This window comes from Gobio gobio (genome assembly GCF_949357685.1).
Source record: "Gobio gobio genome assembly, chromosome: 23".
Taxonomy (NCBI): domain Eukaryota; kingdom Metazoa; phylum Chordata; class Actinopteri; order Cypriniformes; family Gobionidae; genus Gobio; species Gobio gobio.
In genome coordinates this window covers 1,434,110-1,446,909 of record NC_137119.1, presented here as the reverse complement: position 1 = coordinate 1,446,909, position 12,800 = coordinate 1,434,110, and the positions used below count along the sequence as shown (strand labels likewise).

General features: G+C 38.6%; 1 protein-coding gene across 1 annotated transcript in view; it reads right to left on the bottom strand.

Moving 5' to 3' along the window:
* Positions 1 to 4,620: 4,620 nt before the first annotated feature.
* lancl2 (LanC lantibiotic synthetase component C-like 2 (bacterial)) overlaps positions 4,621 to 12,800 on the bottom strand; it is a 66,941-nt gene continuing 58,761 nt past the window's right edge. The window contains exons 9-10 of the mRNA XM_079805956.1: positions 11,700 to 11,772; positions 4,621 to 6,295 (exon numbers count right to left, since the gene is read on the bottom strand). Coding sequence (XP_079662082.1) covers positions 6,219 to 6,295; positions 11,700 to 11,772 — 150 coding nt within the window. The 3' untranslated portion in view covers positions 4,621 to 6,218. The remainder of the gene's footprint in view (positions 6,296 to 11,699; positions 11,773 to 12,800) is intronic.

Below are 12,800 nucleotides of genomic sequence, written 5' to 3'. Positions count from 1 at the left end.
AAAAAACAAACAAAAAAGTGAATTGAGCTCTTTCGTGTATTTTTAATGTCAAAAACAAAATGCACTGCAAAAAATGCTTTTCTTACTGAGTATTTTTGTCTTGTTTTTAGTCAAAATATCTAAAAAATCTTACATTAAGAAATATTTACTAGACAAGCAAACGTTTTTGTCTTATTTTGGGGGAAAATAACTCAAAATTAAGGTTAAACTCAAAATTAAAACAGTTTTTGCTTAAAATAAGCAGAATAATCTGCCAATGGGGTAAGCTAAATAATCTTAATTCAAACAGAAAACAAGATTATTTTTTTTACCCCATTGGCAGATTATTCTGCTTATTTTAAGCAAAAACTTCCTTAATTTTGAGTTATTTTCCCCCAAAACAAGACAAAAACTTTTGCTTGTCTAGTAAATGCTTCTTACTGTAAGATTTTTTATATATTTGGACTAAAAACAAGACAAAAATACTAAGTAAGAAAAGCATTTTTTGCAGTGTGATGTCAAAATGTCAGTTCGAGTGACAGTCGTTATGTGACGCTTAAATGCTTAATGTATTACAATTGAACTAAACTCATTAGAGACTCAACTCAAAACAATTCAGGCGACTAAAATATGACTAAAACTAAATGGCATTTTAGTCAAAAGACTAGGACTAAAACTAAATAAAAATTTGCTGTCAAAATGAGCCCTGGCGCCAGAGCCGGAGATCGGCTGAATGGATTGGGAAACGTTTAACTCTAGGGCAGTCGGTTTTCAGAAATAGTGGCGTGTTCCTTTAAGAATTGTTAACCACCGGAATGGAGCGAAACTTGGTAAAGCTGTGTGAACATATGAAACATCATGGACATGATTTGAAAAGGTTAAACTGTCCTGAAAAACAATGAGCGCATTGGAAACGAATGTGACGCAAATTCATCCAGTGGAAGCGTTTGGTACTGCACCCAAACAAACTCTCACTGAAAGCTCATTTTTGGAGATATCAACCGCAAATTTGGAACACAATTAGATTTATTCATTTATTAATGTTTTTTAAAACCTTTTGATCATTTTGACAGTGACATGAGCAGCACCACAGGGTTAATAATAATTTGGGGAAATGTCGTAAATTATAAAAAAAAAAATTAAATGTAAAATAAAGACTGAGACACAGATGTAATGTTTCTCTAGTGGTCAGGACTCTATAGTTCATTTCTGATGTGAGGAGAGCAAAATAAAGTCAACTGAGACTATTACACCCTAAAAAGACTAAAACTGATTTCAGAAAATGATTCCTTCACTTTGAGCTGAGCATGATCTGCTGAAGTGTTAATTGCTAATGTGACCTTTGACCCCACAGACTGAACTAAATGAAGCATTGGTTGAGCTAAACATGTGTTATCTGATTGTGTTGTTAAATCTAACAGCTGATTGGCTCATTACATTATCAAGATGAATCTGTTCAGTTCATATTATCACCGTTTTATAAACTGATGAAATGTTGGTTTGACTGTACATCAAAATGGAAGGCGACTTCCAGAAATGAAATGTCAATGGTCCGGCTGTCTTTATCTGATTGTGGTTAATATTAATTCATGATGTGATTTATTTGGGGAATATGTGGAACTGACTGTAAAGTGGCTTTCTGGATTCTCCTGATGGAGATTCTGAACGCCGGCTGGATTATATTCTTGATGTTGTGACTGTACCTTTGGGATCAGGAATGCAAATATTACTAATACCAGAATGACCAGCGATTGGTCCTTTGACCTGGACATTTCAGTGCATTATTAGCCATTTCCTCCCGAACAGGTCCGGATGTGTTTTGAAAGTCTTGTTTTTTGTAGTCGTGGTTTCATTGTTAATGGTTTATTTTTCATCTGCTTGACGTTTATCTATGCAAAGGAGGGGTGTTTAACTGGTGTTCTGTTGTAATCTCATGAGTGTGTGTGTGTGTGTGTGTGTGTGATGGTGTGTGGAGCATCTGCCTCACTGTGTCTTTAGTAATTGCACTGTTACCTACACACCAGCACCGTGTCCCAGTTTAACCCTTTCACTGTCACATCAGATCGGCTATAATAAAGTTCCCCTCTCTTTGAGACGTTTGCTATACCCTTTCACACATGCTTTCGTTGCTTATTTTAGGCTCTCTTTACTCTCATAGTCATGGCATTTTACTGGAACTAACGCCATAATCATCAGATCATCAAATGAACTCAACTAGATCTGCTCGAGCCGGTTCTGGAGGTTATGCTGAAGGTTAAGAAATGTTGAATTGCAATCACAATATGCTAATATACTCACAAAAGGGAAATCATTTCATGAGAAAATGACCACGACTGTTGAGCTGCTTCACTGCAAAAAATGCTTTTCTTAGTATTTTTGTCTTGTTTTCAGTCCAAATATCTAAAAAATCTTCCATTAAGAAGCATTTACTAGACAAGCAAAAGTTTTTGTCTTGTTTTGGGGGAAAATAACTCAGAATTAAGGTTAAACTCAAAATTAAAACAAAGTTTTTGCTTAAAATAAGCAAAAAAATCTACCAATGGGGTAAGCAAAATAATCTTAATTCAAACAGAAAACAAGATTATTTTGCTCACCCCACTGGCAGATTATTCTGCTTATTTTAAGCAAAAACTTCCTTAATTTTGAGTTATTTTCCCCCAAAATAAGACAAAAACTTTTGCTTGTCTAGTAAATGCTTCTTAATGTAAGATTTTTTAGATATTTGGACTGAAAACAAGACAAAAATACTAAGTAAGAAAAGCATTTTTTGCAGTAGTAAACGTTCAGCGTTCGTCTTCACAATGTTAACTTTCCATCAAATCTTAAAGGGACAGTTCACCCAAAAAATCATCATTTAGTCACGCTGTAGTTCCAAACCTGTGTGAATGTCTTCTGCTGAACACAGAGGAAGATATTTGGAAGAATTGACTACCATAGTGAAAAAAAAAAAATACTCAATGGCTGCCGAGATCTGCTTAATTACAAACATTCTTCTAAATATCTTCCTCTGTGTTCAGCAGAACAAACACATTCATACAGGGACTCGAGAAAACCACAGATTCTTCATTTTTAGGTGAACTATCTCTTTAATTTTCATCTATGATTAGTTTGGTTCAAGTTTTAGAACTGAGATTTTTTTTTATTTTTTACATCAACTCCAAGGCTTCTGATGAAGTGGGCGGAGCCTGTTGAACTCTGTTAGCCACACCCACACTTTTCATTGGCTCGTATCTGCCAAACAAATCAGGGTTTTGTCTCAGGAGCAAATACTGGATGCTAGGACTGGGATGTGTTGTACATTATAAATGGTTTTATAGATATGCATGTACTAGACGGCACTAGAATAAGGGTCATTCGGTGTCAAACCAACCAAATTTCAGAACCTTCCCCGGCTCAAATTGTTCATATTTCTTCAGTAGAAAGACAAACATAAATGCTGATGAAGCCAGAATAGTAAATGTCTCTGTTGTGTAGAGGAGGCTCAGAATGACTCTGGAGCCCAATCACAGGGGTGTAAACATGACTTTTCTAATACATTTCTAGTTTCAACATTATTTGTTCTTCAGATATTCCTCTTTAAATATAAACAGTATCAGCTGTGTGACCCACATTTGACCCCTGAACTTGACCATTTTACTCCTGGAGCCACTTTGAGATCCTCATATCTCTGGGAATGAAACATCGAGAGCCTTTAAAATGGAGAAACCAAAATAAATGTTGGTTGTGAATCAGAATCTAGAAGGATATTCAGATATCTTTAATACTTCTGGAGTTACAGGTGTTCAAACTTGAGTCAGAGACACAGCAGAAGTGCTTATCCCCCATGTTTGAGCGCTCACTGTTGGCATATAATGACACACAGATTGATAAAGTCAACAGATTTCACTAATAGATCTACCAATCTCTGTGTGAGAATAAAATAATAATGCTGCCATCTTTCTAAAGTCATGTTTACACCCCTGTGATTGGGCTCCAGAGTCATTCTGAGCCTCCTCTACACATCAGAGACATTTACTATTCTGGCTTTATCACTGTTAATGTGTGTCTTTCTACTGAGAAAATATGAACAAAATCAGAAATCTGAGCCTGGACCTCAGGTTGAGTTGACATGGAATGACTCATAAGTTAATTTACATTATATATAGTAGCTCACAGACATCTATAGAGGCTTGTTTCTGCCAAGGAATAAAAAAAGAAGGTAAGTGTGAAAAAAACACCAGATTTGTCGGCATTACCTTCATTTTCAGTGGCGGAACAAGCCGTCTTTGTGTGCCTGAATAATGGGTCTGAATGGCTATTAACCCTTCAAACAATCATCCGTGACGCACTGAACTGAGCTCTCGGCGGGCATCTCTGCGCCCACTCGACTCAAACCCTGACGGGAACGTGGGCGCAATTACATTTACACAGTCTGTGACCCTGGATTACATTATTGGAGGCTTGTTTCAGAGTCACGCCAGCTCGCAATTACCGTAATTATGAGATTCCAACTTGTAAAAAGCATTCAACTTTTCAACTCCTAACCTGGGGATTATTCCAGATGTTCTGAAGAGACTCGATGGCTTTATATGATGAGGGAAAGTCTGAGGGGTTTGAGGACATTAGGGCGAGGAGATGACCACAGGACTGAACTGGCCCTTTAAGAGACGGAACGACTGTTGATTTATTAATACAAAATATGACAAATTCTGCATTATAGTCAACCATTTTAATGAATGGATTCTGCGCTTCCGTCCACATTTTCTGCATCACATGAATCATTACACCCTAATTTAATAACATAATATTGAATTTAAGACTTTCTGCTTCAATGTAAGACATTTTTAAAGGGATAGTTCACCCAAAAATGAAATTTTGATGTGTATCTGCTTCCCCCAGGGCATCAGAGATGTAGGTGTGTGTGTTTCTCCAGTAGAACACAAATGAAGATGTGTAACAGTGTGATAGTCGTATAATGATGTCAATGGGGATATTTTAGAGTATGAGAGCAATGAGAGTAAAAACACACAGACATACGAATCCTCATTAAACCTGCGGCTCGTGGGACACACACTGATGTCTGAAGACACGAAACCATCGGTTTCTGCGAGAAACCCAACAATATTTGTTATTTTTTTACCTCTTATCAGACGAATGTCATCTAGTATTCCCAGCGCCATAACTTCCGGCGAATAAGGTCAAAATACTGGCGCGATCATAGATATATATACGTAGATGCCTCATTCGACTGATCCGCGCAGGCACTAATGAGGAATCTATGTATATATCTATGATCGCGCCGGTGTTTTGACCTTATTCGCCGGAAGTGATGGCGCGGCTGATGCAGAGCCATAGAAAAAAATCAAATACATTTTTAAATATGGATATTTTTCTTACACAAACGCATCAATTCGCTTCAGAAGGCCTTTATTTAACACCCCAGAGCCGCGTGGAGCAGTTATATGACGCACAGATGCACTTTTATAGCAACTATTACTGCTATTATAATGCTTGGATTAGCCTGAACATTTTTAATATAACTCAGATTGTATTCGTCTGAAAGAAGAATGTCACACACACCTCGGATGGCTTGAGGGAGAGTAAATCATAAGGTGATTTTCATTTTTGGGTGAACTATCCCTTTAAGGCCTTAAATTGTGGAAGGTCAAATTAAGACTGGCGGAAACCCTGCTCTGTAACGGTAAAGGTTTAATTCCAGATGTGAGTGACCCCAAAACGTGACCCATCTCAGATCAGGACGGTTTCTACCCGTGATATCGAGCCCTTACAGATCTTACAGACATTTCGACGGGTTCAGAAAAAGCCTGATTTATTGTGACATTCATAACAGGTTTTGCCTGAGGAAATGATATTTACATTCTTTCAGGTATAATGGATTCTCTCTGGCGATGGGAACGAAACATTGACGTGTGCATCCTCACAACACGGGACACGTTTACCTGAAGGCACAACAACACACGTGTTTCCATCCTCATGCAAAGACAAAACCACACGGACGCTTCTCACAGGGGACGGACGATAACCAACATGCACATGTACTGTAGATATAAACTAAAACTAGCTTCAAATATAATCCCAAAAACAGCAACTGATGAAGACTACAAGCCACGGAGACGGAACTCAAGGCGCGGTGTGAAGGGTGTTTAAAGGGTCCATCCAGGGCCATGTGCGGTTACTGTTACTGTACCATCACATGTGCGCTACAGGAGTAAGAGAGTCAATGAATCCAGACGCACGGGTCAAAGTTCAAAAGCAGGGAAGCTGGAACCCTCGGGCTGGACGACATCTGAGAGAAAATGGACGGCTCCGGCCATTCCTACAGACGAGACAAAACAACCTGATTATGTGCGATATTCATAATATCATAAGACAGATTTCAGTCATGTGAAAATGCACAATCCAAATGATCTGGACTACAGACCTATGTGAAGGGACAGCACTTCAAATGAAAGTATGAAAAAGTTATGGAAATCCAATGTACTGTACTAAATAGTTTATATAAAATCTATCCACCTGTTTCCGGCGGGCGCTACTGTAAAAAAGAACGTGAGTACGTGACGTAGTTCCACATAAATTTCATGTTAAACATAAATATATAGCCTAATGATACATAGGCCTGTCACGATAACTACTTTTTGTTTCGCGATATATAGTCCCAGAAATAATTGCGATAAACTATATTATTGTAATTTTAAGACTATTTTATGCCACTGAATATATAATCCTAATATAACAGCATCATAATGCAGACCAACTCACTCTTTACACATTCTTTAGAGCATGGAAATTAAGGGTAAATATATACAGGTGCTGGTCATTTAATTCATAGAATATCATCAAAAAGTTGATTTATTTCACTAATTCCATTCAAAAAGTGAAACTTGTATATTATATCCATTCATTACACACAGACTGATATATTTCAAATGCTTATTTCTTTTAATTTTGATGATTATAACAGACAACTGAGGAAAATCCCAAATTCAGTGTCTCAGAAAATGAGAATATTGTGAAAAGGTTGAATATTGAAGACACTCTAATCAGCTGATGAACTCAAAACACCTGCAAAGGCCTTTAAATGGTCTCTCAGTCTAGTTCGGTAGGCCACACAATCATGAGGAAAACTGCTGACCTGACAGCTGACCAAAAGACGACCTTTGACCCCTTGCACAAGGAGGGCAAGACACACAAGGTCATTGCAGAAGAGGCTGGCTGTTCTCAGAGCTCTGTGTCCAAGCACATTAATAGAGAGGCGAAGGGAAGGAAAAGATGTGCTAGAAAAAAAGTGTACAAGCAATAGGGATAACCGCACCCTGGAGAGGATTGAGAAACAAAACCCATGTGGAGGAGATTCACAAAGAGTGGACTGGAGCTGGAGTCAGTGCTTCAAGAACCACTACACACAGACGTATGCAAGACATGGGTTTCAGCTGTCGCACTCTTGACCAACAGACAGCGTCAGAAGCGTCTCACCTGGGCTAAAGTCAGACAGGACTGGACTGAGTGGCCAGAGTTATGATCTCTGATGAAGTCAATCAGGGTCCCAGAGTCTGGAGGAAGAGAGGAGAGACACACAATCCACACTGCTGGAGCTCCAGTGTAAAGTTTCCACAGTCAGTGATGGTTTGGGGTGCCATGTCATGCGCTGGTGTTGGTCAGCTGTGTTTTCTGAGGTCAGAGGTCAACGCAGCCGTATACCAGGAAGTTTTAGAGCACTTCATGCTTCCTGCTGCTGACCAACTTTATGGAGATGCAAGATTTCTAAAAATCCTTTCTTTGTATTGGTCTTAAGTAATATTCTAATTTTCTGAGATACTGAATTTGGGATTTTCCTTAGTTGTCAGTTATAATCATCAAAATTAAAAGAAATAAACATTTGAAATATATCAGTCTGTGTGTAATGAATGGATATAATATACAAGTTTCACTTTTTGAATGGAATTAGTTAAATAAATCAACTTTTTGATGATATTCTAATTATATGACCAGCACCTGTATTATCCTAAATAAAAAAAATAAAAAAAAAGAATCAATAGTAAATAAACAGTCAAACAGGAGGTAATTCGGCTGGGGATTTTTACACGGGTGGTGGGAGAAAAACTCTGATATTCTGGATTAAGACGACAATAAAATCACTGACCCTGTAAATGATGAAAACACCTTATGACAGCAGGAGAAAAAACTACCGTCCGAATAGGGCTTACGAACCCCGACTGGCCGGCCATCGGCCCCTTTCTCTATCAGACTTAATAATAATAATAATAACGCCACTAAATGAGACGAAATGAAGAGACATTTTAGCATCGTTTTTATTTTGTGAACCACATTGTCTCGTTTTTATTCGTCAACAATATTGCATTATACATTTAATTATAGTCATTGTCATATGACCAGCATTTACGTTGCATCTCGTCTCGTTTTCGTCACGTGATAAAGGTTCGTTGACGACGATATCAAGTCATACTTTTCGTTGACGAAAGCCACACTACTGTTGTTTCACCCTTTTGAATGTTCGTCGAGGTTGTGTTCCCAAATCTGGATAGCTTGACTGACTGTCCACCTATTTTTATGCGCATTTTGGGATATCGCATCAAAAAATGCTGAATGGAAGATGCGCATGAATTCTGTAAATGCGCATAAAAGAATCCGATTTTATATCCGATACGAAAACGTGCACATAAACTGCGATGGAAATGCATAAAGTCCCGCTTGTTTACTTCGAACCGGAAGACGCTCCCACTTTTGACGCAAGACTTCATGGGGCGTAGGAAACTTGTGGATATTTTACAAAAAAAAAGAAAATTACTCTGAAATTACAATCAAATTAAATCCATATGTCTAACCGAGTTGTGTCCCAAATTTGAAGTTAATATCACAAAAATTGAAGATATTGTTTAGGCGCTGTCCCAAAAAGCTTTTCCAGTGAATAGTTTCTGATGCGCTATCCTGTAACAAATCAATACATGTCTGTCCAAATATCACGTCTATCACCAAATATGGAACCTTGAGACTCTTTCTGATGACACGTGTGTCAAGATTAGACAAGGTTTTGACTGTAAAGAAGTTCAAATAAATGTTGTAATATGAAACCCGACACCGCCCACTAGGGGAGGAGCACATTAGAGGAATTTAAAGTACCGTTTCCAGGGTAACGCAGCGTCCAATTTCAAAACAGTTTCACAGGATGAATTTTGAGTTCGTAAGCTTTCAAATGAGACCTAAACAGTTAAAGGTTGAACTCATCATGAGAGTGAAGTCTTATCTCCTGTATTGTGCCGTATATCGAGTGAATCGCTTCTCAAACAAGAACAAATGTAGGCGGGGCTTGATGTCTGTGGGGAATTGATTGGATGGTTGTGGTTTGCTATTGGCTGATCTCATGTGAGTGACAGGTGGCCCCGCCCTCGTCATCAGAGAACAGATGAAGTTATTCTGACTCAAGATTATTAACACAATCATGATAAATCATTTACAATAAACAAAAAAACTATAATTGTCCATTTTGATTTCATGGTGACTTTAATTGAATTAGACTAGAATTATAAATGTTTCTCATTAATATGCAACGATCCTCCTCTCTCTCTCTCTCTCTCTCTCTGTCTCTCTCTCTCTCTCTGTCTCTCTCTCTCTGAGGCTGAGCTGGACCGTGTCAGTGTTCTGAGACGAGTTTGACCGGCAAATACTGAGAAACGACAGGACGCTCCGATCGACCAATCAGAGTGCGACTTTTAATGAGGCTTGGAGAGCAGGAAGTGGGTTGCCATGGCAACAGCAAGGTAAAGCCATAGATAGATGACTATAGATTGTGAGTATGGACAGCATGTCTTCACAGAGCACACACTTCAGTAGAGTCGCTGGAACACCATCAAACCGGATTCGGGATTTCTGATGTTCTTTGGACTTTTGACACTTTTTTCCTGAGGATGGGCGGCAGAAGGGAGATTATGAACTGTGTTGAGGCACATGAGCTGAATGTTTCTGGCCTTTTGCCTAGTTTAGAGAGGCAGGAAATGATGGAGAGAGACAGTAAAGCAGGATTAGGAGACGCTCAATACGGCTTGAATTAATCTTTAATGAATAAATGTTTTAAGTTTGAGCTGCAAGTTGCAAAGAAAAGTCGTTCTTCTTCTGCTCTTGAGTCTATGGCAGATCATAGAACCGCTTGTGTTAAAGTTATGAAATTTGGCACACTGATAGAGGACAGTCTGAACTGTCAACATTCCCAATTTGGAGTCTCTAACTCAATCCCTCTAGCGCCACCACCTGTCCAAAGTTGCACTCATGTTTAATAACTTTTGAACGGTGAGGGATTCAATTGCATCCTATGACATAATTTTAGGATTTGAATGCATTATTTCCATATTTTGCAAAAATCCAATTAAAATGCTGTACTTGGTGGCGCTATAATTGAACAAATCATAAAATCTTCTCTAACTAAAGCACTGTTGGTCTGATTGGCTTTAAACTCGACATGTCGCAGTTGCTTTCGTAGTCCATTATGACACTGGTGTTCCTTAAAAAACATGACCGTTATTTTAATTACAAAATGACAAAAAAGATCCAAAGCTGTAACTGCAATGTTATATTGCTATATTTCACGAACGCATTACGAACGTCTTCGGCATCGTGCCCTGAAGGAAAAATTTTAATTGAATTATTAGCAATTATATCTCATTACATTACAAGGTTTTCAATCTTTCTGCTTAAAATGGTCTCTGAATGTCTTTACTCATTGTTGAAGTTGGTCTGCCGCTGCTTCCTTGTTAATTATTCATTATTATTATTATTATTATTATTATTATTATTATTGAAGATTGAAATAAACTACAGTTTCAAAGTTTGGGGCCAGTAAGACATTTTTTAAAGAAATGTAATCTTTTTTTTTTATCAAGCACGCTTTAAACTGATCAAAAGTTACAGTAAAGACATTTATAATGTGACTAAAGATTCTCCAATCTCTAATAAATGCTGTTCTTCTGAACTTTCTGTTCATCAAAGAATCCTGAGAAATCAAATGTATGACGGTTTCCACAGAAATATGAACTGATAATAATCATAAATGTGTGTTGATCATCAGATCCTCATGTGAGAATGATCAGTGAAGGGTCATGTGACACTGAGTGTGTGTGTGTGTGTGTGTGTGTGTGTGTGTGTGTGTGTGTGTGTGTGTGTGTGTGTGTGTGTGTGTGTGTGTGTGTGTGTGTGTGTGTGTGTGTGTGTGTGTGTGTGTGTGATGGGTAGGTTTAGGGGTAGGGGCAGTGTGTGTGTGTGTGTGTGTGTGTGTGTGTGTGTATAGCTGATCTACACTGGAGGAATATTTCACTGTTTACTGGAGTTATGATCAGATTAATCCAGTCTTGGTGTAAATAATAGACCCCAAACATTTGAACAGTATGTATATGAAGGCTATATAATTATACAATATAAACTGTAATATTAATAAGCTACACTATGAAAGGAGCAGTGATGTTATTCCCCCACAGCGGAGGACTGAACTCACGTCTACTGTTGAAGCGCTGCAGTATTTTAAATGCTTCATAAATGGCCTTTTGTTGCAGACCAAACAAACCTCGTCTGATCCGAGGACACACATCAAGCCTCAGCACACAGGTCACAGGTCACAGGTCACAGGTCACCTCTGATTTCATGACTGAAGTGGAGATGTCCTGTGAGGAGCTTTTTGGGGATATTTAATCAGTGACATGTGATCATGAATTTACCTTCAAACAGGGAATACGGCCGGTCAGGGATTCGGCAGCCGTGCGTTCCGTAGTCTAGACACCATTCAGCAAACTAGAGACACACACACACACACACACACACACACACACACACACACACACACACACACACACACACACACACACACACACACACACACACACACACACACACACACACACACAGAGTTATCAGACAAACATCCTCTGGACTCAATGACTCTCACATCAGACTGAAGAAAAACTCTAGGCAACAACACCCATTAGTCAAAAGTCTTGTGCTTCTGTCGATCTGTACGGTCTCACACACACACACACACACACTCACTCACATAATCTCACAACACACACTCACACACACTCACACACACACTAGGGTTGTGATGCCACGCCCCCCCCATTGCGAGTCTTGTTGTGAGTGCGACGCACACTAAATCCTCTTCTATAGTTAAACTAAAAACTTTGCAGGGATTGCTCTGTAAATTAAATTGAGAATATAACTAATGCTAGGGCTGTAACGATTTGACCAAAAATAAAAACCTCGATTAATTGAACATTTGACCTCGATTACATTTCTTTGTGATTTTAAGATTTTAAGATTTTATCAGATACAGATAAATTAGCACAGTAGGCCTACATTACATTTATCTGAATGCATCATTGAGAGAGTGATGGTGTGTGTGTGTGAATTACTCATACCGTCTCTATTCATTATGAAGCTGTGGTTTGTACTTACTTCAAAGGTATTCAAATATATGACTTTAACGGTTGAGTTTCTAAGCTGCTTTAGTGGCTTTACTTTAGTCACAGGACAGCGTTGACACTGTGTTTCTGTGCTCCTCTGCGCGCGATCTTCACGTCATGTGTGAGCTAGATCTGAGTGTTCGTTTGTCACAATATATCAGGCATTAGTTCAACATAATACACATCTGATGGTCGAAACTCGCTTTAATGTTCAAATTGGCAGGGCTTAAACCACATACAAATGACAAGCTTTGTGAGGACGCAGGTGAAAGATCTGCCTTCAGGGCGCGCGCTGTCAGAGACTCTGAGTCACAGAAAGAAGCTGAGCACTGAATGGAGAAGTTTTCCGTATTGTTG